Source organism: Danio rerio, chromosome 20, assembly GCF_049306965.1.
Source record: "Danio rerio strain Tuebingen ecotype United States chromosome 20, GRCz12tu, whole genome shotgun sequence".
Taxonomy (NCBI): Eukaryota; Metazoa; Chordata; class Actinopteri; order Cypriniformes; family Danionidae; genus Danio; species Danio rerio.
The window spans coordinates 381,523-398,256 of NC_133195.1; the positions used below are offsets into that span (position 1 = coordinate 381,523).

At 41.1% G+C, this 16,734-nt stretch overlaps 1 protein-coding gene across 6 annotated transcripts in view; it reads left to right on the forward strand.

Moving 5' to 3' along the window:
- The window catches only part of fynb (FYN proto-oncogene, Src family tyrosine kinase b), a 64,639-nt gene that overhangs the window by 18,268 nt on the left and 29,637 nt on the right, over window positions 1-16,734 (forward strand). For 5 of the 6 annotated variants that reach the window (XM_068215551.2, XM_005160302.6, XM_009294487.5 and 2 more), the window contains one exon: window positions 16,196-16,473. In XM_068215551.2, the coding sequence (XP_068071652.2) occupies window positions 16,206-16,473 (268 nt within the window). In that variant the 5' untranslated portion in view covers window positions 16,196-16,205. 6 annotated transcript variants of the gene reach the window in all.

Sequence of the window (16,734 nt, forward strand, 5' to 3'; positions counted from 1 at the left end):
GAGTGTGTGTGCGTGATCTACTGTAGTCTCTCAGAGGCTATTTCTGTTGTTAATTGTGAATTCACCCGCTGAGCAGCTGACTTGAGCCATTCATGTGTTTGTGGGTAGTCATGCATTGTGGTCAAGTCAAAAAAAAGCTGTGGAAGAGTGAGATGTTTCAGCAGTCATCAGCGGTGTTAATGCCGCTGCACAGATCTGTTAGATAGGAACAGTGCTCTCCACTGATTTTAAAAGTAATGAAGTGATGCCCCAACACAATACTAGAAGCTAAAGTCCTTGGGAAATCAACATTTTGTTAGCGCACATTGTTATTCCTTGAGGTGAACAATTGATCTGTGCAAGTTACTTCACTGAAGAGAAAACGTGTGCTTCTGCAGGTCTGTGCTCCTCTGTTGACGTCAGTTTGACAGCTTTTGCCTCAAATATTCTTAGCCACGCCCCTCTTATCGTTAGGGAATGGAATGATGCGCAAAAAAACCCCGGCCACTTCTCAATCCGTTTCTGTTGAATGCACATCAACACACTGAAAATAAGTTTCAGCAACTACTGGTTTGCCCAGACTTTAAATGTGCAGTAAGTTTGACACCCAGTGGTTGGACTAGGTATTGCACTCCTGGTTCAAAACACACAAGCGCAGGTTGCCAGATTGATGACACCAGCAAAGGCTGATTTTAGATCGTCTGCTAACTAAAAGCATCGGCACACGATAGAAGGAATATTCTCCATATTAAAAGGAGTTTTTGTCCTGACCAACAGCTGAGATTAATATATTATAAACAGCTTCTGTTTCTCACAGCTGAACAACAGAAAACTGACAGTGATCAGCTCAGGTACAGCTCATGTGCTTTATTCTGTGTTAAATGCTAATAATGCGAGTTTGACTCGATATTTATTGCCGTACTACTGACAGCAGCAGCAGATAGTTCAGCTCAGATCTGGAGAATAAAATAAAGCGTCTGAAACTGAACTTCAGAACTGAGACTCAGAGCAAACCAACACATATCAGTGATTCAGCATCTATATTTAATTATGTTAAAGAGCTTTAATATGTGTTCATTCGATTATAAAGCTCAGAATTGTGCTGGAGTGCAGCTGAATGGCTGTGTTAACATTTCTGTCCTGTTTCGTCTGGTGCAAACTGCTCATCACTGTGTATCTCGTCATGTAGCATGTTGTTAGGACACGGGGTTACAATGTGACTTGCTCACCTAATGTTCACACTCATAATATTAATATTATTTGCTAATTAATAACCTCATGTGGAACTCTGAATCTGCATCTCATTTCAGAGTCTGCTACTGTCCACCAGAGGTCGCATTTCAGTCACGGACACACACTCTGAGAGCCTTCCTGACTGAATGAATGAAATACGCTGTTTTCCACCATCTGGCAACCCGAAGTGCTGAACTATAATTGGCTAAACTGGCACTGGGTGGGTTAAATGACCAAAACGAAGACAGACACTCCAGCACGTAACGCACATGTTGCAACAAATGGTTTCCCTAAACGGTTAACTTATTGAGTGTTACAGTGTTGTAATTTGCATAATACACGCCCCAAACCAACTCCATATAAGGGCTTTCCCCAAATCAGCATTTTTATTCAGGGAAGATTAGAAGACCAATGATGAACGAACGCATCGATTTGTGCATACGCATAGTTAGTGAATGAGACCCAATGGTTAAATGTCTGCACATAAATGTTTCACATTAAAGTTTTGTGTTATGTCAGCAGTGCTAAGATGGTGTGTTTTAACATGTGCATTTGCAGATGTGTCACAAAAAAAGCATGCAACTTTAATGCATCGACCACACATGCAGATGCACAAGCACAGTGAAGGGTCTTGTTTTCTGAGAAGCTCTTCTTGGTCTGATGTTGAGATTAAACAAAGGAAGTTTATGGTTCAGGGTCACACCTTACTTTTTTTTTTTAAGTAGTGTGGTCTGTAGAAAAAAACATACTTGTGAATCATCAGAATGAACAAAAGTGCTTTGTACATGCGGTTGAAGATGTTATAAACAATATCTTATTACAAAACGTCTGTTATTTTAACTCAAAGCGAAGACAAGGTTGATCAAAACATTGACCTGCCTACTGGTTCTGCATGCAGACTTGGTAAAGCTTGACCTGGTTTTATTTTATTTGGCATCTTGATTGATGGGTACATGGCCTGGTTCTGAAATTGGCACTTGTGTGACTTAAAAACAAGTATTTAAGTAAAAGCAAGTACAAATCAAATATTGTTTTTTGAAAACATTGACAGAGTAATTTTAGAGTATTTCTATACAAGCCTCCACTAAAAAACTAGAAGGGGTTTCGCTAATTTGCTCAAAACACTTTTTTTTCCATGGCAAGGTTGACATTTGCATGCAAAAGATTAAGTCACTGCGTCCCAAACGACTCAAAACCATGCAAAATATAATCATTAAAACGCATGCAATTTGTACACATGCACAATGACCATACAGATTCTCTTCTCCTCTATTAGGCCTGGGATTGTGGGAGCATTTCTGATTGAACTGGCTCCAAATATCAAAAAGAAAAGTTGAGTTGGAGGAGCGAGAAGAAGCTCTTTGGAAGAGCAGATGCTAAAGACAGTTCTGGAGGTAATAATACCACTGTGATGACTGTGCTGAGACATTTCAGGATGACCAAAACAATAATTCAGGTGGTTTACACAGTGGCCGCTCCGCTGTGCTTCAAATTGTGCTTCAATTCTGTCCAAAGCGACCTACAACTGAGGAGGCATTCAGCGATTCAACAAGAGGCAATACACACAAGAGCTGCTGATTAGTGCTGTCAGGGAATTTAGTGCTACAGGAGGTTGTGAGGAAATTATTTTCTGCATCTTGGCGTCTCCATTAAAAGTGCAGTATGTAGATTGACACCCAGTGGCTGAACTAGGTACTGCAGTCCAAATTCGAAACGCTTTTTCACCTGCGTTTTTCCTCTTTTTCATGCAGTTTGTAGTGTACATCACATATTTTGAGGCAGCCTTTAAGATTGAAATGAAATACACTGTGTTTACTAATGTTTTAGAAGAGTTAAAAACTGACATACAGCTCCTTTTTTACGTGATATTTCCAAACGTGCATTAGAATAGGTGGATGGAAACACAGCTGGTGAGTCTGAGTGACTGAACTCTGATATAAGCCGTCATCTCTGGCCTCTGTTAGCGTGTTCAGTTTAGTGGCTCGGTGACTGAGATGTGTGCAGACGCTGCTCGTGTCCACTTCAAGCATTGTTTTGTTCATGTTACAAAGCCATAACATGTTGAGTTGATCCATTGTGAACTGATTAAATTGAGTTGATAACACCATTAAAACATTGTCTTAACCCTCATGTCTTTAAGGAGGGATTTTAAAACACTTTAAGAAGATTTATAGCCCTACACCAGGGGTCACCAATCCTGGTCCTGGAGGGCCAGTGTCCCTGCAGGGTTTAGCTCCAACTTGCCTCAACACACCTGCCTGGATGTTTCAAGTATTCCAAGTAAGAGCTTGATTAGCTTGTTCAGGTGTGTTTGATTCGGGTTGGAGCTAAAATCTGCAGGACACCGGCCCTCCAGGAACAAGTTTGGTGACCACTGCCCTACACAGAGCACGTTAATGTATTCTGTTCACACTGTTGCATAACAAATGTTATAACAGCATCAGTGTAATGAAGAGTGTGTTGTAAATGTGTGTTTCCATCACATACACACTCGATGAGAGGGATAGACCGCTCTCTCACACTGTCGATATTGTGCCATATTGAGAAACGGTCTCCTAGCAACTGTGCAGGTTTATCTCATGGCTCTCTGTTTCTGACTGGCAGTTGTGTCACTGGAAATTCCCTTCACACACACACACACACACACACACACACACACACACACACACACACAGTCATTGTTCAGTTGAAATACAATGTGTGTGTGTGGTCCAGGTATTCCCACATTCCCTATAAGGACAGTAAAACCTGAACTTATTGATTGTTATTGATGATGGTGGATCTCAGCTGTAAGAGCAGCAGATAGTAACTGGTCCTCTAGCTGATGATGTGTAAGAGTGTCAGAAGGTGGATTTCTCTGCTGGATCATCTGCTGATCTGCATCCCAATCATCACCAATACTGCAGAAGACCTACTGGAACCAGCATGGACCAAGATTCACACAGAAATTAGTCAAGTCTGGTGAAGGAGACATCATGGTTTGGGGTTCATTCAGTATGGAGAGATCTGCAGAGTGGATGATCAACATCAACAGCCTGAGGTATCAAGACATCTGTGCTGCCCATTACATTACAAACCACAGGAGAGGGACAATTCTCCAGCAGGATAGCGCTCCTGCTCATACTTCAGCCTCCACATCAAAGATCCTGACAGCAGAGAGTGCTCCAGGATTGGCCAGCCCAGTCACCAGACATCAACATTATTGAGCATGATGAAGAAGGAGGTGTTGAAGATCAACACAAAGACTCTTGATGAACTCAGAAGGCTTTCTTTGCCTTTCCAGACGACTTTATTAATTAGTGATGAGGCATTAAGGCATGATCAGATTTATTGAGCTCAAATAAGCAAAATCTACAGGCCTTTGCCTTTCATAGAGACACTTCTGACACCAAATCATCAGCTAGAAGTCCAGATATTATTTGCTGAATCTGTTCAACATCATTTGGGAAATACTGGAAAAGTAAACACATTCACAGGGTCCGAATAATTTTGACTTTTACTGTCAAAAACACGTGTTAGCCAGATTCAGCTAATTGCTAGTAGTTGACGAAGTTACATACAGTCTAGATGAATGTCAAAAAGAGACATTTAAACATAAGCTCTCAGCTCATTGTGTTGTAGAGCCGAACAGTCCTCTGCCGACTATTTTTACCACCCTCATTACTCTTTCTGACTGATGAATGGTCGACTTTAATGCTCTGACATTTTGCTCTCTTAAGGAGAAACGCCTCTGATGGAAAGTTAGTGTGGTTGAGTTGCTGCTTTGTCATTGTCATACTCAGGTTGACCACATCCTCTGGAACACGCTCACAATCAGCAGCACTGCAAACAACAGGGCTAGTGTTGCAGCGGCACAGAACACTGATCACTGATCACTGCGCCCACTTCTACTTTCACCAGATCTGACTGCAGAAGTGACACACTGGACAGCAGTAATGGGAGCATTTACCCAGGTGTTTGCTTAGGTTGATAGATTGTTTATATGAGTTGCTTTGGTAACACTTTACTTGAAGTGGTGTTCATGACACCTTTATAATCATGTTTGACACATGAATGAGATGATATGCTTGCTTATGACGGCTGTCAATCACTGTCAGTCGTGACATTTTAAATGCAAAGATGACGTTGTTTATACTAAGTTGTCACAACAAACGAATTGTTAACATAAACGACCAGTTTTTGTCTTTGTCACGTAAACTTGTCATAAATGTGTCATAAACATGATTATCACCGGCCACTTTATTAGGTACACCTGATTTGTTGACAAATGGGTTGCAGATTCATTGCTTGGCAATTCACAGGTGCTTCACTGTCCAGAGACGTCTGTTTCTTACTCATTTTGCTGCTTGTGGGTTAAATTTGGGCACCCAAGTGATTGAGATACAAGCGAGAAAATACTGTATTTTTTTAAAAATAAAGGGAATTTTCAAAATTAAATCTCAGATAATAAATAAAACCAAAATATTTAATGATTTCTTGTGCGTCCTGGTTCTAAATGTTCCATTGGATAGTGTGTATGGACTGTCCTGTCCTGTCCTGTTTGTATGAATTGCTTGCTTAAACTTTTTATACGATAAGATCAAATGTGCATAATCTACGATGTAAACGCTTCTTTATTCGCAAAGTTTTATATGATAAGGTCAAATGTGCATAAACTACGATGTAAACGCTGCTTTATTCACAAACGTTTTATATGATAAGATCAAATATGCATAAACTATTATGCAAACGCTGCTTTATTCGCAAACCTTTTATACGATTGGATCAAATGTGCATAAATTTTAAATGCAAAGATGACGTTGTTTGTACTAAGTTGTCACAACAAACGAATTGTTAACATAAACGACCAGTTTTTGTCTGTCACGTAAACTTGTCATAAATCTGTCATAAACATGATTATCACCGGCCACTTTATTAGGTACACCTGATTTGTTGACATGGGTTGCAGATTCATTGCTTGGCAGTTCACAGGTGCTTCACTGTCCAGAGACGTCTGTTTCTTACTCATTTTGCTGCTTGTGGGTTAAATTTGGGCACCCAAGTGATTGAGATACAAGCGAGAAAATACTGTAATTTTTTAAAAATAAAGGGAATTTTCTAAATTAAATCTCAGATAATCAATAAAACCAAAATAATTAATGATTTCTTGTGCATCCTGGTTCTAAATGTTCCATTGGATAGTGTGTATGGACTGTCCTGTCGCAAAATCACCAATCACCAGCACTGATAGAGGGTCACACTATTAGCCACGCCCACATACATCGAGGCAGCCTTCATGGCAAGTGAAATATGCTGTCTGGTCGGAATGTAATTGGGTAAACTGCTAGTGGGCGGAGTCACACAGATCAAAACAAAAGGGTGTTGGGCATCAATGTCACGCCACGCAGCAGCATGCATTTTACAAATCTAAACATGGGTTTCTATCAGGGTACGCACACCGACACCACAAGTCTGCGGCTGTCCGTAGCACCCAGTCACGGCTCAGGACATGACTTCATATTTCTGCCATGCCACAGAGCGCCATCTGAATAGTTTCATTTTAAATAACATGCAAATGTGCACGTCTGGTGTGTGATACCATCAACAGTCATGTGTCAGGCACATCCGGTGTGCGACCCTCTAAAGACAGACATTCTGACAGCACACAGACTTCAGTTTTCCAGATAAATATATCCACTCAGGGTGTTTCCCAAATATCTGCAAACTTAATATGGTGTTTTTGTGCTTCACTAGAGTTTTACCTAGTAAAATCCCTGTACTATACATCTAATCATCTCATGTTTACCGCTATCTGCACTACATTACAGCATTCTGTTCTTTGCACTGTGTATGTTGTGTACTTGTCATATCTGTCGGATCCTGACATGTTTTGTGTCAGTGTGTAGTGTACTTGCTGTATGCAGCTGAAATAAACACCCACTTAAACGTGAGCTTGAAAGTAGCCTAAATACACACGCTTTCACCTTTCGGGTGTTTCTGTAAGCTACTGTACACTAAAGCTAGAGGAAACTGGAAGTCTCGTTCTTCCCACAGCAATGTACGTCTGCAGATGAGCGGATGGTGACGTGGCGGCGGCAGCATGTGTTGTGAGGGTCATGTGGTGACCTACATGTATAATCACTGCCACATGGACCGCTCTACATGTGTGACCATCAATCAATAGCTCTGGCCTGAAACGGCGCTTTCATTGATCTGTTTGTGCAGACTTTAATAGCTTCTCCACTGTATGGAGCTGCATGTGTTGGCCACATGTATAGCTTTTGACATCTGCTTTTAAAGTGTGCATTTTTGGCGTGAGTTTGTCGTCATGGATTAATCTCAAGAATTGCAAATGTTTTGTTTCATCATAAAGGGAAAATGTGTATTTATTTGGTTGCTAAGTCACAACAATTTGACTCGCTTCTTTTGAGATGAAGATTCTTTAGTAAAGCGTAATTTATTCAGATAAAATCGATTGCGAAATTATGCGATACACAAGCTGAGTTTGCTGTGAAGAATGAAGAGGACAGAAATTGCAGACTTTGTGCTCAATATAGGCTCATGGTCTAAAACAGTCGTCAACCTTTTACACTGCGGGGCTCACTTCTATTTCTGATCAATTTTTGAAGGCCCACGTGTGTGACGTTCTCTAAAATGTTTGAATGAAATGCTTAAACTCTTTATACGATTGGATCAAATGTGCATAAACTACGATGTAAACGCTGCTTTAATCGCAAACGTTTTATACGATTGGATCAAATGTGCATAAACTACGATGTAAACGCTGCTTTATTCGCAAGCGTTTTATACGATAAGATCAAATGTGCATAAACTACGATGTAAACGCTGCTTTATTCACAAACGTTTTATACGATAAGATCATATGTGCATAAACTACGATGTAAACGCTGCTTTATTCACAAACGTTTTATACGATAAGATCAAATGTGCATAATCTACGATGTAAACGCTGTTTTAATCGCAAACGTTTTATACGATAAGATCAAATGTGCATAAACTACGATGTAAACGCTGCTTTATTCGCAAGCGTTTTATACGATAAGATCATATGTGCATAAACTACGATGTAAACGCTTCTTTATTCACAAACGTTTTATACGATAAGATCAAATGTGCATAAACAACGATGTAAACGCTTCTTTATTCACAAACGTTTTATACGATAAGATCAAATGTGCATAAACAACGATGTAAACGCTTCTTTATTCACAAATGTTTTATAAGATAAGATCAAATGTGCATTAACTACGATGTAAACGCTGCTTTATTCACAAACGTTTTATACGATAAGATCAAATGTGCATAATCTACGATGTAAACGCTGTTTTAATCGCAAACGTTTTATACGATAAGATCAAATGTGCATAAACTACGATGTAAACGCTGCTTTATTCGCAAGCGTTTTATACGATAAGATCATATGTGCATAAACTACGATGTAAACGCTTCTTTATTCACAAATGTTTTATATGATAACATCAAATGTGCATAAACAACGATGTAAACGCTTCTTTATTCACAAACGTTTTATACGATAAGATCAAATGTGCATAAACTATTATGCAAATGCTTCTTTATTCGCAAACCTTTTATATGATAAGATCAAATGTGCATAAACTTATGGAAACGCTGCTTTATTCACAAACGTTTTATACGACATTCCATTTCTGTGCATAACTCTAATTTGCATCTTCAGATGGAAACATAGCTACCAACAGCCAATCAGATCCCACCTGGTAATTGAGCATTTAAATTGAAGACAACATGCCGTATGTGCTTCCAATCAACAAATATGTCTGTGCATTGATTGGGTCACTCATGTACTTGTGCTTATAGTTACCAGCGTTATAATCGTTGCGTTTAGTGTCTGTAGAGTAGTACAAATCTCTCTCTCTCTCTCTCTCTCTCTCTCTCTCTCTCTCTCTCTCTCTCTCTCTCTCTCTCTCTCTCTCTGTCTGTTTGATATTGAGTGAGTTTGACACAATGGTGCCGTGCTGACCATATTTGACAGACGGTGGAGATGAAGGCCAGTGGTTTTATCTCCACTGGGTTATCCTCGGCGTGTCTGTAAGTGTGAGAGTCTGCGCTTAAAAGTGAGTGTGTGTTGGAAATCTGTACTAGGATGGACGCTTACTAGGCAGTGACTGCAGGAACTGGGACAAGGTCAGTGCTATGACCACTCTTATTCCATGATCCAGCTTCGAGCAGCATTGACACACAACACGTTTAATTAAGTCTGTATCGGTGCAGTTAATCAAAACCAAACCAACATTAGCACTGTTGATCCTCAGCCTCTATGGCAAGTTTTCCAAAGTTACTGGCCACTCTGCATTTTCCCTTATGCATATCATTCATATGCATAACGCCTGCTTTCCACTGCACACGGCAAGAGACAGACCGGAAGTCATTTATTTCCAATGGAGAGTAGTCCTGGGAGCTGCGTGGAGCTCCGATCATCACCGTATGTGGAAAATTTAGATTTGAGCTGCAGATCCGTTCAAATATTTGAACTCCTGCAACTTGACCGTATGCAACCGGCCGATCATTCATTCATTTTCTTGTCGGCTTAGTCCCTTTATTAATCTGGGGTCGCCACAGCGGAATGAACCGCCAACTAATCCAGCACGTTTTTACGCAGCGGATGCCCTTCCAGCTGCAACCCATCTCTGGGAAACACACACTCATACAATACGGACAATTTAGCCTACCCAATTCACCTGTACCGCATGTGTTTGGACTGTGGGGGAAACCGGAGCACCTGGAGGAAACCCACGCAAACACAGGGAGAACATGCAAACTCCACATAGAAACACCAACTGAGCCGAGGTTTGAACCAGCGACCTTCTTGCTGTGAGGTGACAGCACTACCTACTGCGCCACTGCGTCGCCATTGGCCAATCAGATGTGATGTATTCCCGTTTTGTCCAATCAGGTCTGTGCGTGCGAGATGAGATGAGATAATCGTTTAGTTTTTTGTTAATAAGAGAAAGTCTATATTAAAAACAAACACTTCTATGTATAAATGAGTTTCAAAAATTTAATCTTGTCTCCTCATTCCCTCCAATATTTTTAAGCGGTCTATGAGTTTCTATTCATTCAACATGGTGAGTGCACAGCGAATACTTTCTCTTGCTCCTTTATTTCAGACACTGCGAGAACAGCTTCTCTCCCATGGTGCACCCAGAGCTGAAAACTCTGTGCCACTGCCACAAGGGGGCGTATTCTGACAGTCGTGTCCAAATGTCGTGTGCGGTGTAAAGGCGGCTTAAATTTGACTTTGGCATGCTAAAATGACTGGGTTTAAATGTTATATTATGCCTGCTAGGCCTGAATGATAAATCGACATTTGTGATTTAGCACATCATGTGATTAAGAGCACTCTTTCTGTAGAACAACTAAACATTGGAAGAGACCCAGTAAACACCAGCAAGTCTATAAGATAAACAGACGAAGCTTTACTAAACGGATGGCCATGACAAAACATCGCTAATCAGAGTTTTTCTTATTAGAATTGTCGTGATAATGAAGCACGTGAGGATGCAACGGCTGCGTCGCTGCTTATGAGAGTGCTGTTATGAAATATGCCTGTGTTTCTCTCTCTCACCATAACTAGCATATTCATAACTGCCTAATCTCTGCAGATTCTCTGTCTCTTCATCCGCCCTTTCATTTCTGTGCGTCCTTCTCATTCCTTATTATAATGATTCCTTTAATAACAGCGTTGTCTTCTGCAGAAAGCCATTAACCTCTTGTTCTCTCCACTTTTCATTCTGTCTCCTCATCTCCTGTTTCTCTTAGCCATGGCTGCTCTCCATGACGCCTCAAGCTTCCCTTTCACACTTTCACTGCCGTGTCTGAACGGTTTCAAACTGTTTTAAAAATATAAAGGTTCACCACTTTGGAGAGATCTGTGTAGCATCATAGAGTCCACATAAATCACGCAGCTTTGTTTAGATCAGTGTTTCTCAACCACGTTCCTGGAGGACCACCAGCCTTGCACATTTGTCTCCTTAACCAAACACACCTGATCACCAGCTCATTAGCAAAGATTGAATGACCTGCGATGGGTGTGACCGACAAAGGAGACATCCAAAACATGCAGCGCTGGTGGTCCTTCAGGAGCGTGGTTGAGAAACACTGGCTTAGATCATCCTGCCCAGTGGTGGCGTGCTAAACAGGTTTCAGTTTTCAGTTCTCAGATCAGTTTTACGAGTTTGTAAACATTTTAGTGAGACATTTTTAAAAAGAACAGGTGTAATAGGTGATAACATTGAATAGTCCTGTTGAGAACAAACCATATACACTCACTGGCCACTTTATTAGGTACACCTGCCAACTGCTCATTAATGCAAACTTCTTTTCTCAGCCAATCACATGGCAGCAGCTCACTGCATTTCGGCATGTAGACATGGTCAGGAGGATCTGCTGCAGTTCAGAGTGAGCATCAGAATGGGGAAGAAAGGGGATTTAAGAGACTTTGAATGTGGCATGGTTGTTGCTGCCAGGCTGCTCTGAGTATTTCAGAAACTGCTGATCTACTGGGATTTTCATGCACAACCATCTCTAGGGTTTACAGAGAATGCTCCGACAAAGAGGAAATATCCAGTGAGCGGCAGTTCTGTGGGCGCAAATGCCTTGTTGATGGTCAGAGGAGAATGGCCAGACTGGTTCCAGCTGAACTCAAATAAGCACTCGCTACAACCGAGCTCTGCAGAAGAGCATCTCTGAACACACAACACGTCCAACCTTGAGGCGGATGGGCTACAGCAGCAGAAGAGCACACCGGGTGCCGCTCCTGTCAGCTAAGAACAGGAAACTGAGGCTACAATTCACACAGACTCACCAAAACTGGACAATAGAAGATTGGAGAAACGTTGCTGCTCTGATGAGTCTCCATTTCTGCTGCAGGTTTGGGTTTAGGGTTGAGATAGATAAATAAATGCAAGGGTAGATATATCAGTAACTGTAGACGCTAATAACACACAATGTAACGGGTAATTTAGTCATTAATATAAATAATTGTGTCTAGTAATAGTGTTTAGCAATAACCGCTCGTGCATGCATTCATCAGGCTGCAGCAAGGACACACTCAAAATGTAGGCGCATATCTCCAGTGAGCCTGCGCTGTATGTGTGGCTACAGTCACGTTTTTGTTAATGAGCTCGGGTTTATTCTCTTGGCTTGGCTTCAGTAAAGGCTGCGCAGAGCTGTGCGTTTGCAGTGGTGTTTGCAGAGAGCTGCTGTTGTGATGTTAATGGGCATTCTTGAGCTGGAAATGAGAGGATGTGGGCTGAACCCGGGTTAACACGCTCACCGGCTGCAGGCGCTTCTGCTTAAGGGCAAGAAAGAAACCAAATCCTGCATGGCAGATATAAAAGCTCAGGAAGGACAGCTTTGAGGATGAGCGGAAAAGCGAGACGACAGGAGACATTCTCGCCGGTGTTGGTGTGTATGTGTAGTCCACTGGCAGAGCTCGTCTGCTGTCTGACACACAGCGGGGGCTCGTCTCACTGAAAAGCCCGGAGTAATGGAGAGGGAATAAGAAAGCCAGAGAAAAACAGGCCAGGGGGATCCGCTGGTGCTCTGTGTTCTCATCATAATGCACAACATGCACTCGGAGGATTCTCCTGTGCTATTTCTCATTGAAGATGAGCAGCTGGGAACATGGAGATCCTCGTGTTCTCACTTTTGGCACGACTATTAAAAGTGACGGAGTGTGGCCAGAAGCATAATTCAGAACTGAAGTCATTCCTACACCCCAATTTGTATTTTGACGTGGCTTTTAGACATATCTGATATTCAATAAGTTAGGGGTAACGTCCATCTAGGACAGGTGTCAAACTCAGTTCCTGGAGGGCCGAAGCCCTGCACAGTTTAGTTCCAATCCTGCTCCAACACACTTACCTGTAGGTTTCAAACAAGCCTGAAGGACTCAATTAGTTTGATCAGGTGTGTTTAATTAGGGTTGGAACTAAACTGTGCAGAGCTGCGGCCCTCCAGGAACTGAGTTTGACACCTGTGATCTAGGAGGTTGTTATGGCAGATTAAAGCTCATTGGCAGGCTGATGTAAAGCAGAACACTTCTGTATAAGACTGAAGAGCTCATTCATTCATTCATTCATTTTCTTGTCACGTTTAATCCCTTTATTAATCCGGGGTTGCCACAGTGGAATGAACCGCCAACTTATCCAGCAAGTTTTTACGCAGCGGATGCCCTTCCAGCTGCAACCCATCTCTGGGAAACATCCACACACACACTCATACACTCTGGACAAATTAGCCTACCCAATTCACCTGTACCACAACAACCTGGATGTACGTTATCCTGCTTATTACATGGCTAACTGAACACAAAACATTGTTAGAATAAGTGAATGAAATAAAATGCTAAATTCACAATAAATGAGAAAAACTAAACCTCATGAAACTAAACACAGACACTGAAAAACAAACTAAGGTCAATTAATAATTGACAGAAATGAGATGTAATGTATATTCTGCAGCGCTCTAGTTACTCTCTATGTTTCCTTGTTTTTTTCCTCCTAAATAAAAGCATATTTTATCTTGAATATATAAACAGATGTGGTTGATCTTGTTTATTACTCAGTGAGCTCACTATACTGACAGCGTTAGTATATACAGTGGCCACAGAACAGTTTGACACTATTTGTGTTACGATCAATAATCCAATAAAAGCAAGCCTTACTTTAAAGACAAACCAGGGCTCAACAATAAGGACTGCCTGGTGGCCCAGGGCCAGCGTGACAGACACTTGGGACAGTAGACCGGATCATTACTGGCCCGATTGGGACAGTGCTGCCTTGTCACTAATATTTAGTTTGTCTGTGACTATTTATCAATTGCTTGCATTTTAAGTTCTTGCTTTTAAGTCTTTGAACACTACCATCTCTGTGATGTCGTAAACACTGTATTGCTTTCCAGTTCCTCTTATCTGATTGAAAATTCTATTTTTCCATAACCTGGTAACAACCAGTACAGCGAAGAAATGGCAACATCAAATTCTAAGGCTAAAAGAAAATATCTGTTTCTAGCGTCTTGAAAGCAGAAATTTACGTGTGAACAACATGACAAAAAACCCCCACAGCTGCACAGTTTGCCGTCAGTTTGGCAAGTCAGCCACCCTTTGTTAAATAATTTCAAACCGCAATAAAATACCTCCACATTTTCCATACTGCTCTTTTTGTTTGCATAACACTTTTATTTACAATTTTTTAAGTATTAAAATTCTAGATTCAGAGACTTTATTTTTGACACATTATTTAAAATATGTATCTAAAAATAGCTTTTAACTTCCCTTTCTTTTTTTGGTGGAGCCAGTGAACATTTTGGCAGGGCAAGTGAAAATCTGAACCACTGGCCCGATCAGACCAGTAGAAAAAAATCCTTAGCGTTGAACCCTGCAAACACACTTTAAGGTTTTGTAAAAATAAGTTTAAGTCTGCCGCCAGTAAAGAAATCTCTCTCTGTGTGCTGTGCTTTGGAAATGTACTGGACGGGGAATAAGAGATCAGGGAGTTTCCTCTTGGGAGTTTATTGTCCGTCAGACAGTTCAGCTGTTGTGCTGTTGATGGATCATGTGGCCGACTTCCGATCTCCCTTTAAAATCCTGCTCTGACACACACACACACACACACACACACACACACACACACACACACACGCGCGCGCACACACAGCTCTTCCTATTCGCCTGTAGTGCTTTAGAAAGTGAATTTCCTGAGCCCAACAAGAGGAGTTTGCCCAGACATAAAGAGAGAGTGGCTTAATTTATTCTCTCTAATTGTCGATGTTGAGTTGACTTCCTCTGAGCTGCAGCTCAAACATGTCATTCCTGCTCACTTTTCACTCATGTTTGAAGTCTTTATTGACACTATGATCATTTCAGGTTTGAATATATTTTAATTTCTACAGTAAGGACTCTCTAAGAAACACGCCTTGTTACTACTTCAGCTACTGGAAATACTTTAGCTAAAAATGTTTGAACAGTTTTAACTGAGAACGATCATCAGCCAATTAGAATACAGCGTTAGAATAAGGCCTGTAGTAGCCTATAAAGCAGTTGTGAACTGGCTGTAGGGAGCACCGGGACATCTGACCTGCCACCGTGAACCTGGCCCTCTGCCCCACCCATCACCCCCCACCCAATCCACTTTTCATAAACATTACGCTACCTGTTACATGTTTGTTTCCTTTATTACTTTTTCATTTAATTTCAGTTTTTGTACCTCTTGTGGTTATATTATATAGTTACACTCTCATTTCTTTATCATGGCTTAAATATGGCATTTTTATTATTATTACTGGACTAGGCGTATAGTTCCTAGCCATAATGACCTAAAAAATATCAACTTTTAATTTTCTTCTGTCTAAGATTATCAAAATTCTAATTTGAGCAAAATGCTAACGGTCTAATCCAATTCAATGCTTTATGCTAAGCTAAGCTAAAAGTGCTCCTGGCAAACCGGAAGATCAGCTAAATTGATTTTTAAAGAAAAAGTTGTGAAATGAAACTGTTTAATTGATTTTAAAAAAAATGTTAAATTCAACAGTTTTAACTCTAAGGGAGTCGTAAAAAGTGCAAAATGCTAACGGTCTAATAAGATTCAATGCTTTATGCTAAGCTAAGCTAAAAGTGCTCCTGCCAAACCTGGAGATTAATTGAGTTGATTAAAAATAGGTTGTCAAATGAAACCATTTACCTCCAAGGGAGTCGTAAAAAGAGCAAAATGCTAACGGTCTAATAAGATTCAATAATTTATGCTAAGCTAAGCTAAAAATGTTAACTTCAACAGTTTAACTCTTAAGGGAGTTGTACAATGGTAGTGTTCCTTTAATGTGTGTGTGTGTGTGTGTGTGTGTGTGTGTGTGTGTGTGTGTGTGTGTGTGTGTGTGTGTGTGTGTGTGTGTGTGTGAGGTTTGCTGGCACATGAGTGTATTCTTAATTTTTCTGTGTGTCTTTCAGATCATAGAGGATGGGCTGTGTGCAATGTAAGGACAAAGAGGCTGCTAAGTTAACAGACGACCGGGACACCAGCTTGTCTCAGAGCGGAGTGGGTTACCGATATGGCGTCGACCCAACACCGCAGCACTACCCAGCCTTCAGCGGGACCGGAACTGCTGTCGCAGCCATTCCCAATTACAACAACTTCCACGGAGCCGCTGTCCCGCAGGGCATGACAGTCTTCGGAGGGATCAGCACATCCACACACCAAGGAACACTCCGCACACGAGGGGGCACAGGTAACTCATGCATCATTAAACATTTACTTCAACCAAAAATTCAAATGATGTTATTAATAATGTGCCTCCAATTCCCCTGTGAAGACATTATAGATGAAATCGGAGAGCTCCCTCATCCTCCATAGACAGCAGTGGTCCCACAATCCAGAAACATACCAAATAAACATGTCCACAGTGTTTCAACGGGAATATTATCAAGCTACCAGAATACTTTTGTCACACATACGACAACAACAACGGCTTTTATTCCTCAGTGTCAAT